This window comes from Mustela nivalis (genome assembly GCF_964662115.1).
Source record: "Mustela nivalis genome assembly, chromosome: 7".
Classification (NCBI taxonomy): domain Eukaryota; kingdom Metazoa; phylum Chordata; class Mammalia; order Carnivora; family Mustelidae; genus Mustela; species Mustela nivalis.
The window spans coordinates 25275793-25296218 of NC_139026.1; the positions used below are offsets into that span (position 1 = coordinate 25275793).

General features: G+C 47.4%; 1 protein-coding gene across 1 annotated transcript in view; it reads right to left on the bottom strand.

Moving 5' to 3' along the window:
* PLXNC1 (plexin C1) overlaps positions 1-20426 on the bottom strand; it is a 143897-nt gene that overhangs the window by 22842 nt on the left and 100629 nt on the right. Inside the window, exons 22-23 of the mRNA XM_082739261.1 lie at positions 17614-17760; positions 2059-2236 (exon numbers count right to left, since the gene is read on the bottom strand). Coding sequence (XP_082595387.1) covers positions 2059-2236; positions 17614-17760 — 325 coding nt within the window. The remainder of the gene's footprint in view (positions 1-2058; positions 2237-17613; positions 17761-20426) is intronic.

Sequence of the window (20426 nt, forward strand, 5' to 3'; positions counted from 1 at the left end):
GGGAGCCCGAGTTTTGTTTTGTTTTTGTTTTGTGTTTAGGGCTTTGACTTTTAAGACAATGTTTCCCTGAAGCTTATACTCTGAGGCTAAGCCTGGAAGTAAAGCCAATGAAAACAAAATAATGTATCCTTAGAGAGATGAAGCTCTGCAGAAAATTCTAACACCAAATTTGTATGTTCCCAAACAGGTGCGTTGGGGCCAGTCTCCTGTCCATCCCTGCGTGGGGGGGGAATGGTGGGCTAACACCCCAAGCCACAGGTCTCAAGCTCTTTCATGGAGGTTGCCAACTTGTGCCCTAGGGCCAGAATGTGGCCCACTGATGTGTATTTTCTTTTGTGAACCTTCACAGTGTTTCACTTATTACTAATGTCAATTCAACACCACCAGTCAATGATCAGGAGATGGCTCATAAAAATTCAGACTGAGTTCTCTTTAAAAAAAAAAAAAAAAGAATGGGGTCATCTGCTAACACTGACCCCCAAAGACCCACATGCAACTATTGGCTGAGGGTAAGTGGGACCTGCCCCCTTCGATGCGGAGTCCTCCGCCAATGAAGGTGGGTCCCATTTCCTGGTGTCCTAAGTGGACCAATACAGTGGTTGCCCCTCTGGGCCTCTGAGTTTGTGAGCTTCTGCTAGAGGCCGTCCCACCACAGCTGCTCTGGGATCGGATTCTAGTACAACTGTAAGGCTGGTTCTGAAGGTTCGCCTTAGTTTCCCCAGGCCAACCCGAGGTGGCCCACAAGATCATCATGAGAGCGGAAGCCTGGCAGGCTGGGAGGCTGTGCCTCCACTTCTCATCAGGCTACCACGTGAAGCTTCTAGTTGACTTGCTCTGCTCCCTGCCTTGCCCTATCAGGAGGAAGTGGTGGGCTCAGGGCACGGCGAGAAGGTGCTGCCGCGGACTCCTCAGTGACAGGACTGAGGCCGTCAGGCTGTCCTCCCTGTGGCTGTCGGCTCCCCGCACCCAGCTCCTGGCGGCCAGAACCACACACTGGCCAGAGGGAGGCTGTTGCGCGAGGTTGATGCTTCTGGGCAGGTTGACCACAGTCTCCCATTTGGGTCTGCCTCTTTGACCTGGCCGCTAACCAGGTGAGCTACAGTGGCCTTCAAGCATCCGACGGGCCACCCACAGGACACAGAAGAGAGGCCCCTCTCTCTGAAGCCACGTCACACAGCTGCCACACACCTGCACGGCTCCTTGCACCTGCCAGGCCCCGCCACCTGGCTGCTCTAAATGGCCGTTTGGTGGGAGGTTTGGCCTTGGAGGGCCGGGTGGGATGACTTCAGTTGCCTGCTTCACCGAGGCTACAGCCGTACCTCGAGGGAAGATGAACCTGGTTACGCTGTCTGTCACCGCTGTGATTTTACTCTTCTTTCCTGTCCCATTATCTGCTATAAAATCCACACGGCGGTCTCTGGGGAGGGCCGCGGGGAGCTCAACTTGAAAACGTTGACGAACATTTGAGTGCAGCGGAGCCCGGTTAGCTCGCTCATGCGGACGCTCGCCTCCGAAGTGTACAGCTAGAGCCCCAGAAAGAATTCGCAGCAGACGCTGCTCCGGGCTGTGGGCAGGACGCAGACCACGCTTGATGCAGGATGCAATGAGCAGCGAGGAGGACCTTTCCAGGGCGCGGGAGTCGACCCCAGGGTCTGAGCCACCCGCTAATGACCCGCTCGGTGTCACAACCAACAAATCAAACGCCACTGCGAAACGCAACACAGAGAGAGGGCGCGGGGTGCCCGCCTTTCTGTACTTCCCGATGCAAGGTGAATCCATTCCGTCTTGGGGCGAGCAATCTCATGAATCTGATTTACAAACATAATGTATTTTTTTAAAAACCAGCGTCTTTGAAGGATAATGCTTCCTAGGAGGACTCATGCTGCTCGTGCGGGAGCCGTGCAGGCTCCGGGCCCCCAGAGGTGCCCGCTGGGAGCGGTTTGGGGGAGTGAGCTTCCATCCGCGGAGGCTTGTGGGCGGTGGGCAGGGAGGAAGGGGGAGATAGTGGGGAGACGTGCACCCGGGGGTGGGGGCAAAATAACTCCCTCATTGCCTTACCCAGGCCAATTTCGTTCAGCTGAAGTCCATAAGGAGAGCCATTTTTGCTTAGGAAAGCCTGGAAGATCTTTTCTTTGGCTTGGCCTATGGTGTCACAATCAAGAACATTGACTGAAATGTTCCGACAGACATCTGCACTCTCATTTTCCGGGATCTTTTCAAAGACAACGTTTAATGCCTGCAAGAACACAAACAGGTTTCCCAGTCTATTAGATAATTGCCATCTGAAAGGCATTCATAAAAGACACAAACCTTGGCGAGTCCTACTAATACCTCTGACGGCACCTTAGCAAACACTGTGTCGCATTATACTACGTTAATCTCTTCCCCGTAACCCATTCTTTTCAGGGATAATGGAAAGGAAAACAGAAAAGTGAAAACTCTCATTACAGAGCCAGTATTGAATAAATATATCCGAGAGTAAAACATATATACCCATAAATATTCTAGAAGTCGTGACTTCTAATTTCATCCTCCCCCTCCAAAAGGAAAAAAAAAAAAGGAAAATGTTCCACAGTAGATGAGGGCAGGCTGGTGATTATTGTTTTTATTAACAGGACCACGGAGTCCCAGAAGTGAAGTTCCAGGTGACAAGAAAAGGTCAGGAGGTCCCCATATTGATCCTGCTGGAAGAGGTCACTTTTCAATGTGCGCATTAATGACAAGAACATTTATCGCCCCCTTCACTTGGACATCCTCAGTCAGCTTCCCGAGTCTTCATTAAACCCCCCTGAGGCCCCCACCCAGCACTACTAGTCTCACGTGCTTTATTTTACCTCTCAACGCCCGTTACTTAACACTTCCTCAGTTAACGCTCTCCCGGTATATCAAACCCTCAGAATGGGACACCTGGGGGATGGAAGGCCTTGGTGAACGTGTGAAAACACAGAACTAGGGAGCCTTTCAGGTTTACTTTGAGAACCGACTCACGTAACACAACCAAGTTTCCCTACTGCAGCTCCTCAGGGGGCTGGGAGGGATCCCACTCAGAGAAAGGCTGGGAATGTTCCTGTAATTAGCATAGCACACAGTTTGGATCTGAAGGCACCTTGGAGATGGCAGAATCGAGAATCTGGTGTGAAATACCCAGTCATTTAACATTTTTGAACCTGGTTGCCATGATGGAATGTAAAATGATTACTGGAAATGTTAAAAAAAAATGAAAATGAAAACACAATTAAGGGGAAATCGGGGATCCTTAGGGTTCACTCAACTTTCAAATGGGTATAGTAACACCGTGGGCCTTCTAGTGTTGTGACAGAGATTAAATGAGATGATGCCTGTCGCTCGCTTGGCACAGGGACAGGCTGCTGGGACGGGCTGGACACTGATGCTGAGGATGACGATGACAGCGGTGAGCGACGGTCTCGTGTCACTTCTCAGAACATTTACTATAGCTAGTGTCGTGTGCCGCCACAAGGAGACGCAGAGAGCCCGCTGAAGCCGAGCAGCCAGGGCTCAGACTCCACGCTCTGTGTCCAGCAGGGCAAGGGTCGTGTTGCCTGCGAACAGGGGAACCACCCGCTCTGGGGACGGAGTTTTCCGTCAGTTTTCCGCTCAGTTTTCCCTGCTACCCAGTGGGAGTCACAATGGCAACTGCCCTGGGCTCTGGGACTGGCAACTGAATTAACCTCGGGGCACAGAGCACGGGGTCTGGCTGGCGAACCCTTGGGAAATGCGATGACAGAAGAACCAGGGTCATGGGAGAGGGGACGGCAAACCCTGGGAGGGTTCTTGTCAAGGCCTTCGCACCTTGCTTCTACACTCCTGCTGACAATTACACACAGTCCACTTCGGTCCAGTCCCAACTACACGATAAACACTCTGAGGCTGTGGGGTCTGAAGTCCGCAGACCTACGGGACAGGACGGAAGGCAGGGTGTGTTGGCAGGAGGCCAAGGGCTGGGCGGACCATCTAGAAGGAATCAGAGGCCACTCCTGTGCCAGAGTCCTCTCCCTTGCCTTCCCGGTTCAGCACATTGATGGACACCCTGCCAACTTCAATTCTAGACACACTTCTTTTAATCTTCCCAACATCCTAGTTAGGGGGCTGTGTTCTTATTATCCCCCCCCCCTTTTTTTTTAAAGTAGGCTCCAAGCACAGCGTGGGGCTTGAACTCATGACCCTGAGATCAAGACCTGAACTGGGATCAAGAACCAGCTTAACTGACTGAGCTTAACTGACTGAGCCACCTGCCCACCTCTGACCCCCACTGACTTTTTAAAGTAATATTATCCCCACTTTTGAGTGAGGAACTGCAGGTATAGAGGGGTCAAATAACGCCTGCCGGAGACACAACTCGTAAGTGGCAGAGCGAGGAGTGGGCACGGTGAACCACTCAGCGACGGGGTGTCCCCACACCCAGTCCCCTCTCACCCCTGCTTCCACCCACAGCCCAGGAACCCTGGGCCTCTGGGACAAGCTGGAAGCAAAGTCCTGAGCGAAACGCCCGCCACAAACGGGGCTTCTAGAGGCGGAAACACGGGTCCTGCCCTCACAGTCCAAGTAGACCTGTCCCTGTCTCCCCACAACTCTGCATGCTGCTGTCGCACCAGGGAATGAGGGTGGTTACACTGTTTCATGGGGCTTCCAAAGATAAAGACAACTGGGAAGCCCCTCTTAATCAGAGCTCCAGCAATCCCAGCTTGTTTCATAGTTTTATAGGTATTTGTGAAATAACACTGTGACTACCTAAAGGGCATGATTGTCTTTAACAAAAACACCCCTTTAGAGGCAATAAATGTTCTACTTAAAAACATAACCAAAAGGAAAAAAAAAATCTTAACTGGATGTAAAATAATGTAAATCTGCCACTACCTCCATAGCTAAATGGGTGGGAGAAGGGTAAAATGGGATTTGAGAGAGGCCACAGGGAATTCAGAGAGTCAATTCAGACACAAATTGATTTTTTTATACTGCAAACCTTAGTTCCAACAGCAATTTCCTAAAGGCTTACCTGGCATCAGGGGCTCCCAAGTGGGCCCCACCTTTTCACCCCACCCCCACCCCCGGGGCTCAGGGAGTACACACTGGGCTCTGATTCCCACAGGGAAAGATTCCCCCATGGAAGCACCATCTCTCCCCTTACAAACCCATTTAGCCAGAATCTTCCCTGTGCCCTACTCGTGTTAGGGGTGGGGTATAGGAGGGACCTTAAGGTATAGTCCTTGTTTTTAGATAATTCACAGTGTGTTTGACAAACTACAGCATCACCTTTGAAACAGTATTTAGCCACTAGGTGCAAGGGCATCCCCCTCAGTCAGTGTTGATAGAAAATTCAAGAAGGGAGGCCAGACAGGCTGAGAGCTCTGAGCACAGGCATTAGATCATCTGGATTATCCTCTTATGCTACTTAACTGTGGGAGTGTGGGTAAGTCATCTAATTTCTCTGAGCCTTAACACTCTCTTCCTTCCTTCCTTTCTTTCTCTTTTTCTTTTCTTTTCTCTTTTCTTTCTTTTCTTTTCTTTTCCTTCCTTCTTTCCTTCTGTACCCACTGTGGGGCTCGAACTCACAACCCTGAGATAGAGTCACATGCTGTATTGACTGAGCCAGCCAGGCACGCCAACACTCTCACTGTTTCTATTTAAAAGGAGTGACAAGACCACCAAATAATGACATAATAATAGCAAATTAAGGAGTGCTTCCTATATGCCAAATACTGTTATAAAGTATGTCTGTGTATTTGTATTTAAGAATCTCAGAAAGCTTATCTCATAGATTCTATTATTCTCATTTTACAGATGACAAACTGAGGCACAGAGAAGTTAAGGAAATTACACAAGATCACCTAGCAAGAAAATGGTAGAAGCAGGCACTTAAGCTTCAGGTTCTCAAAACTTTGGTGATCCTGCCTTTCAAAATATGAAAATGTTTTGTAAACTAAGCATGGTCCAGATCTATAGGATGGCAATTGGTCTTCAGTACCCACAAAAGACTAAAGTGCTTGAAAATCTATGCTGGTCTTTTCTCCAGAAATCTGTCCCTGAATAGCTCTGGCTTTCCCTATTTCTTTGGCATAAATGTATCAACAAAGCTGGGACAACAGATACGGTTAGTGGTATATGGTCGTTTAACCCAGTTTTGGCCACTGAGATAGAAAGGGAAAGAGTTTCTACTCTAACAGAAGGGAACTGTAGTATTTGGAGCTGTGGCAGCTATTTTGTAATTAGGTGGGAGGCCAAAGAGGAGCACAGAGATAGTGACCCAGATGATTTATCCCTGGGATACAAGGGTTGTTCAACATTCATAAATCAATCAATGTGACAGAACAAATCAATAAGAGAAGAGAGAAGAACCACATGGTCCTCTCAATTGATAAAGAAAAAGCATTTGACAAGATATAGCATTTGTTCCTGATTAAAACTCTTCAAAGTAAACAAACAAACAAAACTCTTCAAAGTATGAGGTAGAGGGAACATTCCTCAAACTCATAAAATCTATCTATGAAAAACCCACAGTGAATATCATTCTCAATGGGGAAAAACTGAAAGCCTTCCTTTTGAGATCAGGAACACAGCAAGGATGTCCACTCTCACCACTATTATTCAACATAATACTAGAAGTCCTAGCAACAGCAATCAGACAACAAAAGAAATAAAAGGTATTCAAATTGGCAAAGAAGATGTCAAACTTTCTCTCTTTGCAGATGACATGATACTTTACGTGGAAAACCCAAAAGATTTCACCCCCAAACTACTAGAACTCATATAGAATTCAGAATAAACCTAATCAAAGAGGTAAAGGATCTGTACTCAAAGAACTACAGAACACTCATGAAAGAAATTGAAGAAGACACAAAAAGGGGCGCCTGGGTGGCTCAGTGGGTTAAGCTGCTGCCTTCAGCTCAGGTCATGATCTCAGGGTCTTGGGATCGAGTCCCGCATCGGGCTCTCTGCTCGGCAGGGAGCCTGCTTCCCTCTCTCTCTCTGCCTGCCTCTCCATCTACTTGTGATTTCTCTCTGTCAAATAAATAAATAAAATCTTTAAAAAAAAAAAAAAAAAAAGAAGACACAAAAAGATGGAAAAACATTCCATGCTCATGGATTGGAAGAATAAACATTGTTAAAATGTCTATACTGCCCAAAGCAATGTATACTTTCAATGCCATCCCAATCAAAATTCCACTGGCATTCTTCAAAGTCCTGGAACAAACAATCCTAAAATTTGTATGGAACCAGAAATGACGCCGAATCGCTAAGGAAATTTCAAAAAGAAAAAAAAAAAAAAAAAAGCTGGGACATCACATTGCCTGATTTCAAGCTTTACTACAAAGCTGTGATCATCAAGACAGCATGGTACTGGTACAAAAACAGACACACAGACCAGTAGAACAGAGTAGAGAGTCCAGATATGGACCCTCAATTCTATGGTCAAATAATCTGCGACAAAGCAGGAAAAAATATCCAATGGAAAAAAGAGAGTCTCTTCAATAAACGGTGCTGGGAAAACTGGACAACTATGTATAGAAGAATGAAACTTGACCATTCTCTCACATCAGACATAAAGCTAAACTCGAAATTGATGAAAGATCTCAACGTGAGGCAGGAATCTATCAAAATCTTAGAGGCGAACATAGGCATTAACCTCTTTTGACACTGGCCACAGCAACTTGTTTCAAAACACATCTCCAAAGGCAAAGGAAACAAAAGCAAAAATGAAATTTTGGGACTTTATCACGATAAAAAGCTTCTGCACAGCAAAGGGAACAATCAACAAAACAAAGATGCAACCCACAGAATGGGAGAAGATATTCAAAATGACACTACAAAGGACTGATATCCAAGATCTATAAAGAACTCCTCAAACTCAATACCCAAAAAACAGACAATCATGTCAAAAAATGGGCAGAAGACATGAACAGACACTTCTCCACAGAAAACACACAAATGGCTAACAGACACATGAAAAAGTGTTCATCATCACTAGCCATCAGGGAGATGCAAATCAAAAGCACATTGAGATACCACCTTACACCAGTTAGAATGGCCAAAATCAACAAGACAGTAAGCAACAAGTGTTGAAGAGGATGTGGAGAAAGGGGAACCCTCTTACACTGTTGGTGGGAATGCAAGTTGGTGCAGCCACTTTGGAAAATAGGGTGGAGATTCCTCAAAAAATTAAAAATCAAGTTATCCTATGACCCTGCAATTACACTACTAGGTATTTACTCCAAAGATACAGATGTAGTGAAAAGAAGGGCCATCTGTACCCCAATGTTCATAGTAGCAATGTCCATAGTTGCCAAACTGTGGAAAGAACCAAGATGCCCTTCAGCAGATGAGTGGATAAAGAAGATGTGGTCCATATATACACTGGTGTATTATGCCTCCATCAGAAAGGATGAACACCCAACTTTTGTACCAACATGGACAGGACTGGAGGAGATGAAATAATTCAAGCAGAGAAAGCCAATTATCGTATGGTTTCACTTACTTGTGGAGCATAACGAATAATATGGAGGAAGGACATTGGGAGAAGGAAAGGAAAAATGAACTGGGGGAAATTAGAGGGGGGAGATGAAACACGAGAGACTGTGGACTCTGAGAAACAAACTGAGGGTTTTGAAGAGGAGGGGAGTGGGGGGTTGGGTTAGCCTGGTGGTGAGTACTAAGGAAGGCACATATGCATGGAACACTGGATGTGGTGCATAAACAATGAATCTTGGAACACTGAAAAAAAAAAATAAAGATGTTTTAAAAAAAAAAGAAAAAGAGAAAAAGCAAGAAAGAAAAAGAAAAATAATAAAGATGATGATCCCGATGAGCAGATGGACCAGCCTTGGGCTGCTCACCTCCTAACTTTCTGCACTGGAATGCAATTCCCTTATTCGGGTTTTTCTCTTACTTACAGCTGAATGTATCCAACCTGACAGAGCTCACTGTTGATGCTCAGGTAGCTAAATTCACTCACTAACACCCAGCTATTTGGCTCACCTATCGGGAACAGGGCATTGCAGAATATACAAAATAGAAACCTAGCAGTGATCCTGACTGGGAAGTATTTGAAGACTGGCAGAAAAACTGTGGAATGTATACAAAGAATTCTAATACCAGGTAGAAAATAGTAGGTATAGGTAGAGTGCTTAAGGGGTTCAGAGAGAATTACCTCTAGCTTAGAGGAGGTTTTTCAAAGGGAGAGAAATCAGGGAAGACTGCATGGAAGAAGAGACATTTGAATTGGGTCTGGAAAGGAACTGCACAGGCAGCAGTACACGAGGAGGCCTCTGGACCATGACACAACTGGCTTCAGTTCTAGCTAGACTGGTGAGTAGCAAGCTTCAATCCTCTATTTGGGCTACTAGGTCAGGAAGTCTAGATTAAAAAAAAAAAAAAATCCCACTTCCTTTGAGTAGAGTGGAGGGTGGAGGACTTGAAGAACTGTGTTTGCCCTTTCAAAATCACCATCTGCCATCTGAGGGTTTCCATTATTATTTATGGAAACAAAAGCTGAAAAAAAACCCACTGTTTTAGGTTTCTAATAATCACAGCGCTCACATACAGCATGCCGAGCACTTAACCATTACTAGGACTTGTCCCACACGCTGTGCTAATTCATTTACTCCTGCTCTGTGCATTGAAGAATTGCTCAGTGAAGTGGACACTATCATTAGCTTCACTTGACAGGTGAAGAAACAGACAGAAAGATGCTCAGAAATGTGTCCAAGGTCACAGAGCTGCTGAGGGCCATCACTAGGCTATGTCCACCCTCTTAACTGCAAACCCCAAAGGCCAATCAAGGTGATAAACGTCCAGTGGCAGTCTGGGTGGGCCTGGGGTTCTCGATAAATGCTCTCAGAGAAGGCAGGCTGGATGCAGACAGCCTCGAAGAGGAGGCCTGACCTCCCTGGCTTGGCTTGGCCTAGAACCCCATGGAAAGCACTCAGTCTGGAGAACCCTGTGGGCTGGTGCGAGTACCACCCACAGACATTTTTCTGGAGCTCACACTCAGCCAGAGGAAAGAGCACCTTTCCCAGCCTCTACCGCAGCTCAGCGTGGCCATGCGACTGCACGCTGGCCAATGGGATTAAGAGGACGTGTCCTGTGGTGGCCTCTGGGAAGCTTCCTTACAAGATAGCTGGTGACCATCTGTCCCCTTTTTTACAGCCCTACTTATGTCCTGCTGTCTGGAATGTGGAAGAAGGCTGTGTGGGAGAGAGCACTTAAGACCGTGAGGTGGCCTGAGGACCAGCGAAGGGTATTTGGAAGACGCATGGCCCAGAACCCAGAAAAAGGACCAGATGGGAAGGACCTGGTTCTTCCGTAAGTGGGTCACACACCAGCCCGTGTAGGTAGGTCATTGGTCAGACTCATCACTGTGGTCTCCTGTTCACACCTGTCCGGTGGGATGTTTTGTGCCACAGACTATAAACACCAATTACGGGTAACATCTTTAACAGTAACATGAGGTTTTAATGACAGTGGATTCAGCTGATCAACTCCCTGTATCACTCATCACCAATAAATCAGTGACCAGGAAGAAGGGTGAGAGGACATTGTGCTTAGTAGACCTTACAGCGGACAACAAAAACTGCCCAGACAAGAAAAACTGTCATAAATAAATGATGAAAACTCCTCTGAGGTGTGATGGCCGGCCATCTCACATAGATTAGTTTCTGACCTCATAATAAGCCTACAGGGTTAGGTTTTCTGATCACCTGTTTATAGTGGAAGAAACAGGTTTAGAGAGGTTTGGTGACTTGCCCAAAGTCACTAACAGCCCGTCAGTAAAGTGGTTGAGCTCGGCTTCACACCCAAGACAGTCAGACTCTAAACCCCCGCCTCTCAGCACTAAGCTATGCAGCAGCTAGACGGACAAGCACATTCGGGGTTCACTAGAAGGTCTGCCCACCATTTCTTCACACAACTTGGTGGGTTAAGGTAGCAAGGAGAAAAAAAAAAAACATAATTAGAAATAGAAAAAAATAAGGCTGGGGTGGGGAGCTGGCGGGATGAATCAAAGGCAGGGGAAGAGGCATTTCCCTCAACTTCTTGCACACTTTGGTGGGGAGAGGCTGATCCAGCTACCTTATTAATTCCTCAGCCACAGGCTTGGCTCGAAAGGGCAGGGCTGTTGCTGCATCCTTTCTGTAATGCCTTATAATACCTAGAAAATAATTTCTAAAAAAATTTATTACAAGCCAGCCACTTTATTACAAAAGGTCTTAGGTCAATAATTGCTTTCATTAAATAAAACCTATAAAATATATTTTTTATAATTTTATTTGAAAGCCAAATGAAGGTCAAGAGAAAAGTCTGGGGGCACCTGGGTGGCTTAGTCGGTGAAGTGTCTCCCTTGGCTCAGGGGTCATGATCCCAGGGTCCTGGGATCAAGCCCCGCTGAGCAGGGAGCCTGCTTCCCCCCTCCCTCTGCCACTCTGCGCCTGCTGCTCCCCGCCATGCCCCAACTTGTGCTCTCTTGCTCTCTGTCAAATAAATAAATAAAATCTTAAAAAAAAAAAAAAAAAAAGAGAAAGAGAGAGAGAGAGAGAGAGAGAGATCTGGTTCTTATACCAACTGGATTTAGAGGGGTTTGGGGTGAGAGAGAACACGCTTCCAGAGGTTCAGTAGAAGTAGCCTGAGCCCAGAGTTACAAGTGCAAGTCCCAGAAGCTTCTGAGCTGAGGTCTTCCTTAAGCCGGAGTAGGCAGCCCTGGGACGGCTACCACATACCCCCTCTAATGCTGCTCTTGGCTGCCCTGCATCCCTGCTCCCCTCCTTTCCCTTTCCCCCCAACACAGCCCAAAGCTTTCTGGATCAAGGAGCTTTCCCCTCCAGCCTAACAATGAGGAAGGGAGGCCTTTGCCACCTTGAAGAAAAAAATTAAGTGAATGAAGAGAATTTCCTCAAATGTGAGTTTCTATCACAAATTTCTATATTTGCTAGCATTTGTTCATGATAGAATCAAGCAAGAATCTGTCTTACTTAAGCCCAGAATGACTGGTTTCAGTACTTTAGGCTTAATATGACTATGTCACGGTTTGGTTTTTGGCAAAGCACTCCCATGAGTTTCACATTGATGGAGAGTGGTAAGGCATTCCCACTGATGTGTCCCCAGAAAAAGAGGAAAGAGACCAAGGCTTTCAGGGTTTTAGGGTTTAGTGCGAGGGCAGATTCTAGTTCTTTTTCTCTTTTATGTCAGGCTCTAGAATAAGAGCTGGCAAACTTTCTGTAAAAGACCAGATAGTAAATATTTAAGACTCAGCAGCCTGTACAGTCTCTGTTACCACTAGTTGACTTTTCAGCTGTAGCAGGGAAACAGCCATAGACAGCAGTAAATGAATGTGCATGGCTGTGTTTCAATAAAACTTTATTTATAACAACAGACAGCAGGGCCACATTTGGCCCACAGGCTCTTGTTTGCTGATCCCTGCTCTAGACAATGGAGCCTTCAAATGAAATGCTGACTTTGACAGTGTCAGAAAAAACATATGGAAAAAAATGCCTTTTATCTCCACCATGATGTACTATAAAAGTTACCATTCTCTGAGGAGTAGAAGTATAAATAAGGATCCTTAACAATGAAGTAATAAAGTAACATTTGAGCTATAAAGAAGAAAATTAAATACTTTCGTATTTAGGTAACTAAATTATTTCCTAATCCCAAGATTATGGGTATGAGAAGAAAAAGTATGAAGAGGAAAGTCATTGCAAGCACTCATTTAATGTTAATTTTTCATTTTCCACTGCTTGCCATCGACTAGGGAATGACTTACCTAAAATGATTATAAAAAAGTGGTTTCACTTCTTTGATCAGGAGGCTCAGAACAGTAACTATGAAGTTAGTAATGGTTTCAGTATTATTGCAAGTCATAATGGAAATGATTTGTACTATGGTAGAGAGAAAAAGGAAAAAAAAAAAAAACCCCAAGAATTGTTAATTAACTTCACTGTTTCTCCACAAATGCTAGGAGTATTAAAAACAAGACTGCTGAAGTACAAACATCAGGATTTAATGAACAATGGGATGTAATTGAAGTAACAGAGAATGACTTAATCGGGACAGTGGGTTGTTTAATTATGGGGATAATGGATCTTCTGAAAGGGACAAAGTAAATGGAACAGAAGGAGCTGGGGAGTAGTGGGGAGAGCCGCTGTGTTAGAGCAAGCATGGAGACGTGGAACTCTCACGAGAGACAGCGAGGGCTCTGTTACAGAGGAAACAGTTTATTAAACATGACTGTCCCCGAAATGTAACGACCGGGTGAAAAAGACCCAGCGGGGGCAGGCTGGCATCAGCCGTCACGGACCACAGCGGAGGCGGGAAGATTTCTACAGGCATGTATCTGCACTTTTTCTAAGAATTTCTAATAATCTTAAAGACTTTCACACAGATATGAGAAGGAGGGCAATACTGTGTTTGTCAGAACACTGTTCCCCAGGGTGCCAAGATGCTATCTCTCAGATACAGCAGATTGGCAGGCTCATTTCCTGGGTTTAAGAGTTCAAAAAACCATTTCTCGCTTAACTTTGATTACAAGTCAACCTTCTCTTGCTAATTCAGCACACTTGCTACGAGTTATTGGTATTGGGTTTTTTCATCTCCTCTTGAAAGTGAAGCCCATGTCCCTTCTTCCGTGTGGTGTGCTTTCCTAGAACTGAAGTCCTCGCGCCTTCCCTGGCTCCCAAAGTTCCAGGGACTCTGCTCTGAGATCCTCCTTGCAGCACAGGACACGTGCGCATACGTGCGCATGGAGACGGGCTCCAGAGTCGCCAGCCATGAAATCAAACATTGCCTAGAATGTTGCAAAGGGAGAAGAACCACAGGGTAATAAGCCTTAACATTGCCTAGAATGTTGCAAAGGGAGAAGAACCACAGGGTAATAAGCCTTACTCCTCTCCCGCTGTCCTATCTGAATTCCCTGCTGGTGGAGGAAGGCAGAGTCCCCCCGCACAATGCATGGGGAAGATGCCCTCGCCGGGGCATCCAACATTCCAACAGTGGGAGATGAGCCCGCAGGGACAGACTCTGCCCGAGGGCCAGCCTGCAGGGCGCGGAGGGAGGAGGGTGATTCTTGCCGTGCTAGAGCAAGTGTGACTGTGACTCTACGGGGCTTTGCTCAGATTTGAGGAAAGAGAGGAATTCTCCTCCCAGAACCCACCGAACGAAGGATTACTCCTCTGAGCCTATTTGTGAGTATAATGATTTCATGGGTAAGAAATTGGCAGAATGTCTCCATGTTCTAGAAAACACCCCACACCTCAGGGAGAACACATCCTAATCTTAGAGGTGTGAAACCTAACTTTCAGGTGGCTGGGTGAGAGGCTGTGTTGCTGAGCACTGAGCCACACAGGAGGTTGGAGCCTCTTCCAGATGTCTCCCTGTCATGGCACCAAGCTCTGGCATTTCAAGTTGCTTATGTGATGGCTCTCGATTTTTTTCTCTGACTTTTCTTTCCTTGAAAGAATTTACACACACACACACACACACACACACACACACACACACACATACACACAGAACGGAGTTTGTTCAGCATACCTTGGTTTTCAATTACATCAACCACCTCAGGCAAATTTAAGAAAATCAAGATCGCAAACCACTGTGCATACATGACTGGGGTGAGGGATTACCTTGGAGGTAAGAGAGAAAGAGGGAGGAGGAAGGAGGGGGAAGAGGGAGGAGGGAGGAGGGAGGAGAAAACGGGAGGTAGAAGGAAGGGGGAGGGGGAGGAGGAAATAGGGGGACGAGGGAGGAGAGGAGGAGGGAGAGGGAGGGGGAGGAGAGAGGAGGGGGGAGGAAAGAGGAGGAAGGAGAAAATTATAATATGATGCTTAAGACGGAGGGAACTTGCCTGAAAGGAAATGAAAAACCTTAAATTTTTTTATATTGACCTTCTGCTAACATTTTGTCACGCCAGCATCGCCCAGAACAGTGCCTCCTCTGGAGTTTCTAAGGTAACCCTCTACCATGAAACAGTCAGGTTGGGACAGGTACAATAAAGCATTAAAAATCATTTTTAAAGCGAGGACCCTAGAAACCAGTGGCCCACCCCTTTTCTAGTCTCTGTCTACTGGCAAATCTGAATTTGTAAAGGAAGATTTATCTGGATTTCTAAAATCCTAATTTCCCATTAGCCTTTTCCCCAGGGGCTATAAAGGAAAAAAGAATCCAAGAGTCCACAGGAATCCCTTCAACATCAAGAAACATTTTGGTGAGGAGCTGGGAGTTAACAAATCCGAAACACATGGTCTTAATGGACTGTGAAATAAACAATGTTTCAAAATGAAAGGCGGAAAAAGTGTTGCCATGTTAAGCATTAAAGAGGACTCAAACCTCAGAAGTTGCTTCAGGCATTTGAGTTCTTCCCCCGCTTCCAGTCTGGCCCCCTCCTTCCCTCTCCTTCCTGTCGGGGTTCAGGGGTTTATGTTTTCATGAAAGGAAATTACTGCTGGGTCCCCCAACCTACATACCCTTGCAAATATTTCTCTTTGGGACCCTATGGGGCTTCCAAAATGTTTCAGAGGAAAAGCATACACATCTTTGGGGGTGGGACCTGCATTCCCCCGTCCTAGGTCGAGAAGGATGTCAACAGGTCCTGAGGCAAAATTTGTCTTTTGTTCTCCAAGACAGCCGGGGGCTCTGTCCAAGAAGGCTGTGCCTTGGTCATGCCTGCGCCTGTGTCTGCCTGGGCTTCTTCCCCAGCAGCTCTGATTTCACAGTCCTGAGGAAAGGCCCAGACATTGGTCTGTCTGGATCGGCATCTCTTTTTTCTTTTTTAAAGATTTATTTATGTATTTTAGAGATAGAAAAAGAGAGAGTGAGAGAGAGCATACGCATGTATGAGAGCAGGCGGAGGGGCAGAGGCAGAGAGAGAGAGAAAAAATCCCAAGCAAGTTCCACGCCCAGCATGGAGCCCGACACAGGGCTCAATCCCAGGACCCTGAGATCATGACCTGAGCTGGAACTATTTAGTAAAGCTTTACACAGAAAGCCATGACAGTCAATGTTCTTTTTTTTTTTTTTTTGAAGACTGTATTTGTTTGAAAGAGAGTGAGCCAGAGAGAGAACAAGAAGGGGGAGCAGCAGAAGGAGAGGGAGAAGCAGACTCCCAGCTGAGCAGGGAGAGAGGGGGGACTTGATCCCAGAACCCAGGGATCATGACCTGAGCCGAAGCAGGTGCTTCACCAACAAAGCCACCCAGACACCCCACATTCACTGTTCTTACCCCCTGCGATGGCCCCATGAAACTGGCACTATGATCATCCTTCCCATTTTACAGGTGAGGAGACTGAGGCACCGGGAGGTTTGAAAACTTGCCCCACACCACGCGGATGGGCGCAGGCAGATCACAAACACACCGGAGTCTGTGCCCTCCGCTGCGTGCTGGTTTATAACCACTGCTCCTCACCGCCTCTCAGCCGGGGACAGTTACATAAACAAAAATCAGAACATCGAGAAATGTTAACTCTCTACTCAGGCTCCCGCCTTGCAGATGGCAGTCCAGCGTGGTACCATCTTTAGTGGAGGGTGAACTACCTCTGGCAGGGACTTAGAACTGGACACGGCTGATTTGTGGTCTATCGTCCCCCCAGAGAGCATAGCCATAACACGGCCCACAGTGACATGGTGCCTTCCCCAATTAGGGAGTGAATTCTTCCAGGATGATTCCACAGGTCTCACCGTCTAGAGCGAAGCCACAGGAGACTCAGCTCCCTTACTGAGTAATACCCAAACCCCACTGTCTTTCTTCCCTCCTCCTTCCACTAATGAGATTGTGAAAAAGCCCGAGTCTCCATAAAGCTAAAGACCAACCTGAATGACAACGATCTCTTTCCCCAGTCCCTACGAACAGAAAATGCCCAAGTAATTTTGGAGATACTTGTCACACTTGGCCCTGTCTCTACAAATCGTGAATGTGCAAGAAACTGCTCTCTCCTCTCTTCCTTTAGGAAGGGAAGAGGCTGGGGGTGGGACGGGGATGGGTGAAAAGAAGTTCTCGAATGGGTGAAACCCTCCGGCAGCCAGGCAGCCGTCTTCCTGTAGTGATTTACAGCGTTCCTCTAAAAATATCTATGAGATCACAGAACATTAAGTGCGTGACACCAAACATTTGTAACTAATCCATGAAAATAAAGTAAGGGTGTCATGTTGCACGGGGAACACAGTGGAATTTGTCTTGTGTTATCGTTCTAAAATAAGACGGCCTCAATTTGGTTGAAATATATCTTCACACATTGTCTTCCAGAGCAGAGCCATTTGAGAAATTCTGATTGCAATTATAAGCGCTGAATAGGGAGTACTTTGCATTTCCTTTGACGATGCTGAAAGCTATAAGCTTTCCTGATATTAAAATCTTTGGAAATTGATGAGTACCCCAGGCATCATTACAGTTCCCCCCCACCCAAGTAATTAAAATCTATTATGTGAACACGTGTTAATATTTTATCAACTACTGTTTTTAATTAACTCATCGTCTGAGGCCTCCCGCAGTAGGAACCATGTCATTTTGTTTTAAGTGACCGCCGTTAAAACCCCCATCACCCCGAACGCCGAGCTCCCAGCCCGGCTCCGTTCCAGGGCGGGGTGGGGGGGTGGAAGGCGTCCCAGCCAACATACCACGGTACTGAATTCCGGAACCTGCCACAGCAGCCAGTCCTCATTCAGGGTGTACAGGGCTTTGCAGGTGATCACATCCACAGGACCCTTGTTTATTTTCTGATTCAACGTCGTCACCAGCAAATAGAATGGCTCTCCAACCGTCTCCTTGGAAGAGACACAAGAGTGACAGTCAGCGGTCTGCGGAATCCACTGTACTTTCCAAAGAGTTAAAGTTTCAGTTTATGGCAGTGCGACAGGAGACAGGAGGCAGTGTTTTCTAACAGTCAACATGAGACTCAAGAAAACACACATCGCTCCACTCAGGATTGGGCGCAAAACGCAGGCGACGCGTCCTTGCCCTGCTGCAAGCGTGCCCAGACGCGCACATGCACACACGCGCACAGAGTCCCAGTCAAGAGCAACACCAAGTCCTCAGCGGGTGGTTCTTTGATGTTGAAGCTTCTGGAGGTCGGACTGATGCTCATCGGCTGGCTAATGCCTAGAGTAGAGGTGAAGGGTTAACCTTTGCTTACATCCCTATTTAATTGCCTTTCTGAGCAAACCGAAAATAAATGTCATTTAAATAAAAATACACAACAATTAGCCTTGGTAACCAGAATAAATGTCAGAACATTTTGTACATTGGCCAGGGAGGAGGCTTTTTGGTGGTAAGAGGTTCTAGGGTAGGAAGCGGCCTTTAGTTATCACAACTTGCGGCCATCCCGGCCAGCTTGCTGTGGTTTGCAGAGCTGTGGGTGCACAGACACCCCTGAGCACCTTGGCTGGGAGGTGGCTCTTGAACTCCCTTCCCTGGACCAGAGCCACGTCCATGGCTCGAAGGCTTTCCCTGGGGTTTGGCGCATCCCGATCGCATCTGTCTGCAAACATCTGCTGTGGGCACTTACTCCTCGACCGGGGCTTGCCCTCTCATGCTGGCTGAGATGCCTCCAACCTTACAGCCGCCCTCGCTTGCTCACATTCTGAGCAGCTCATGCGGGAGGCTTGTGCGTTCTGCTTCCACAGACGCCTCCCAGAGCAAGCAGCCCTCCATCGGCAGTAGCACGCTCACCAAATAATCAGTGTCTGCCATCAGCGGGCATTAACCACGCACATGGAAGAGGAAGAGCTCAGGCCAGAACCTGGCAGTCAAACCCTTGGTGATGAAGAAGCCAGCCAGACGACTGAGGCTTGAAGCACTGTTTCCAGTCAAGCTTCACCGTCTGGCTTTCAGAGGAGGGCTCCCTGAGCTCTCTCCCCTGCTCTGCCTTGAACAAGTCAATGGAGACCTCTTGCATGACTCCTGGCATCCCGCGTCCCTACAAGGACACATGTCCTCCCCAGTTCCAGGGCTTCCTTTGACCCCCTCCTGCCACCCCATTCCCCACTGGCTTCCCATCACTTTTCCTGTGACCTTTTCTCACTGAATCGTCTCACTTAATCCTGTGAGGGAAATACTGTTATGACCATTTTGCACAGGGGTGTGTTGGGGCACATGGAATAGATGTGATTTTCCCCAGATCCCACCGCTGACGTGGGATTTTTATCCTTTTCTTCCCTGCTGACAGATCCTTGAGTCTCTTCCTTAGTGTAGGACAGAGGTGGAATGTTCGAAAATTTCCCAGATGGGGAGAGGGTTGGGACTAGCACCTGACATTTCAGTTCTTATGGGACACTTCCTTTATTTAGTGGTTCACAACCACACTGCTCTCTTCTCTTTCCCTCTGCCCTCTGGGGTAATGTCCTGACTGCAAACCTAGAACTTCTACTTCTCCTTTTTCCTCCAGCACACATCAGAGACAGGGGTGGGTGTCCTTGTGAGCCTCGTGGGCCAGTTGGGCCACCGAGGGTGCAGCTGGGGACCACAGGTGAGCTCTGCGGGCCTGTGTGGAGGGGTAGCTACAGACTCAGAGTCTCTGCAGTCAGGAGTTCCCCAGAATTCTCCGGAAAGCCACCAGCCTGAGAGAAGTGATATTTGGTCTTATACTGTTACCCTACTCATGGTTCCAACCCTGGGTAATCATTAGCAGAACTCCCCGGGGGCTCTCATAAAAAATTCAGATGCCTGGGCCCTACATTAGACCCCCAGACCCCGAATGTCAGAGCGGAGGCCAGAGCTTCTGTGGTTTGAACACCTTCCCAGAGGGCTTTGAAAGCCATGAGGTTTTTTGCCACTATTAAACACTAGTCCTCAGTTAGTCCTACCTGCTGGGGCCTTAGGTGTCTTATTAGAGCAGGGAACACACAGCAGCTTAGGTGGCCAGCTGTAGCCAAGCGCACCTGGCCGAGCCCCACCCACCCCACCCTACCTGGATGGGAACGAAGCTCCACCCCCTTCACCTTCCTTTCCTTTGTGAGACCAGACTCCAGCCCTGGCTGAGCTGAAGACTTTCATGCCCCTGATCTACTTCCAGCCCTAAATCCTCCCTAAGCCTCTAAGAAGGTACCTACCTCCCTGGGGAAGTGGTAGCTAAGCGCTCTCAAACCCTGGTGCCGTCCCTCGCCAGCCGTGGGATCTGGGGAAAGTCACCTCTATTCCGCTCCAAATCCCACCGCCCCCACCAGCCCGTGCAAAGTGGCCATGACGATCCCTCCCTCACAGGATTAAATGAGAGGCTTCAGTGCGGAAAAAGTAAGCAAAACTCCTAGCATGACGTCTGGCACATTCGACAAACAGCAGCTGGCATTACCACGGCACTCGCAGAGCCCTGGAAGCTCAGAGGAGGCGGGCACCTGAGGGTCACCGAGCTAGGGGCATCCGGGTAGATGTCTGTGGAGGCAGGGCAGGGGGACCAAGGCTGTCAGAGCCCCACATCCCCTCAAGCACCGGTTGT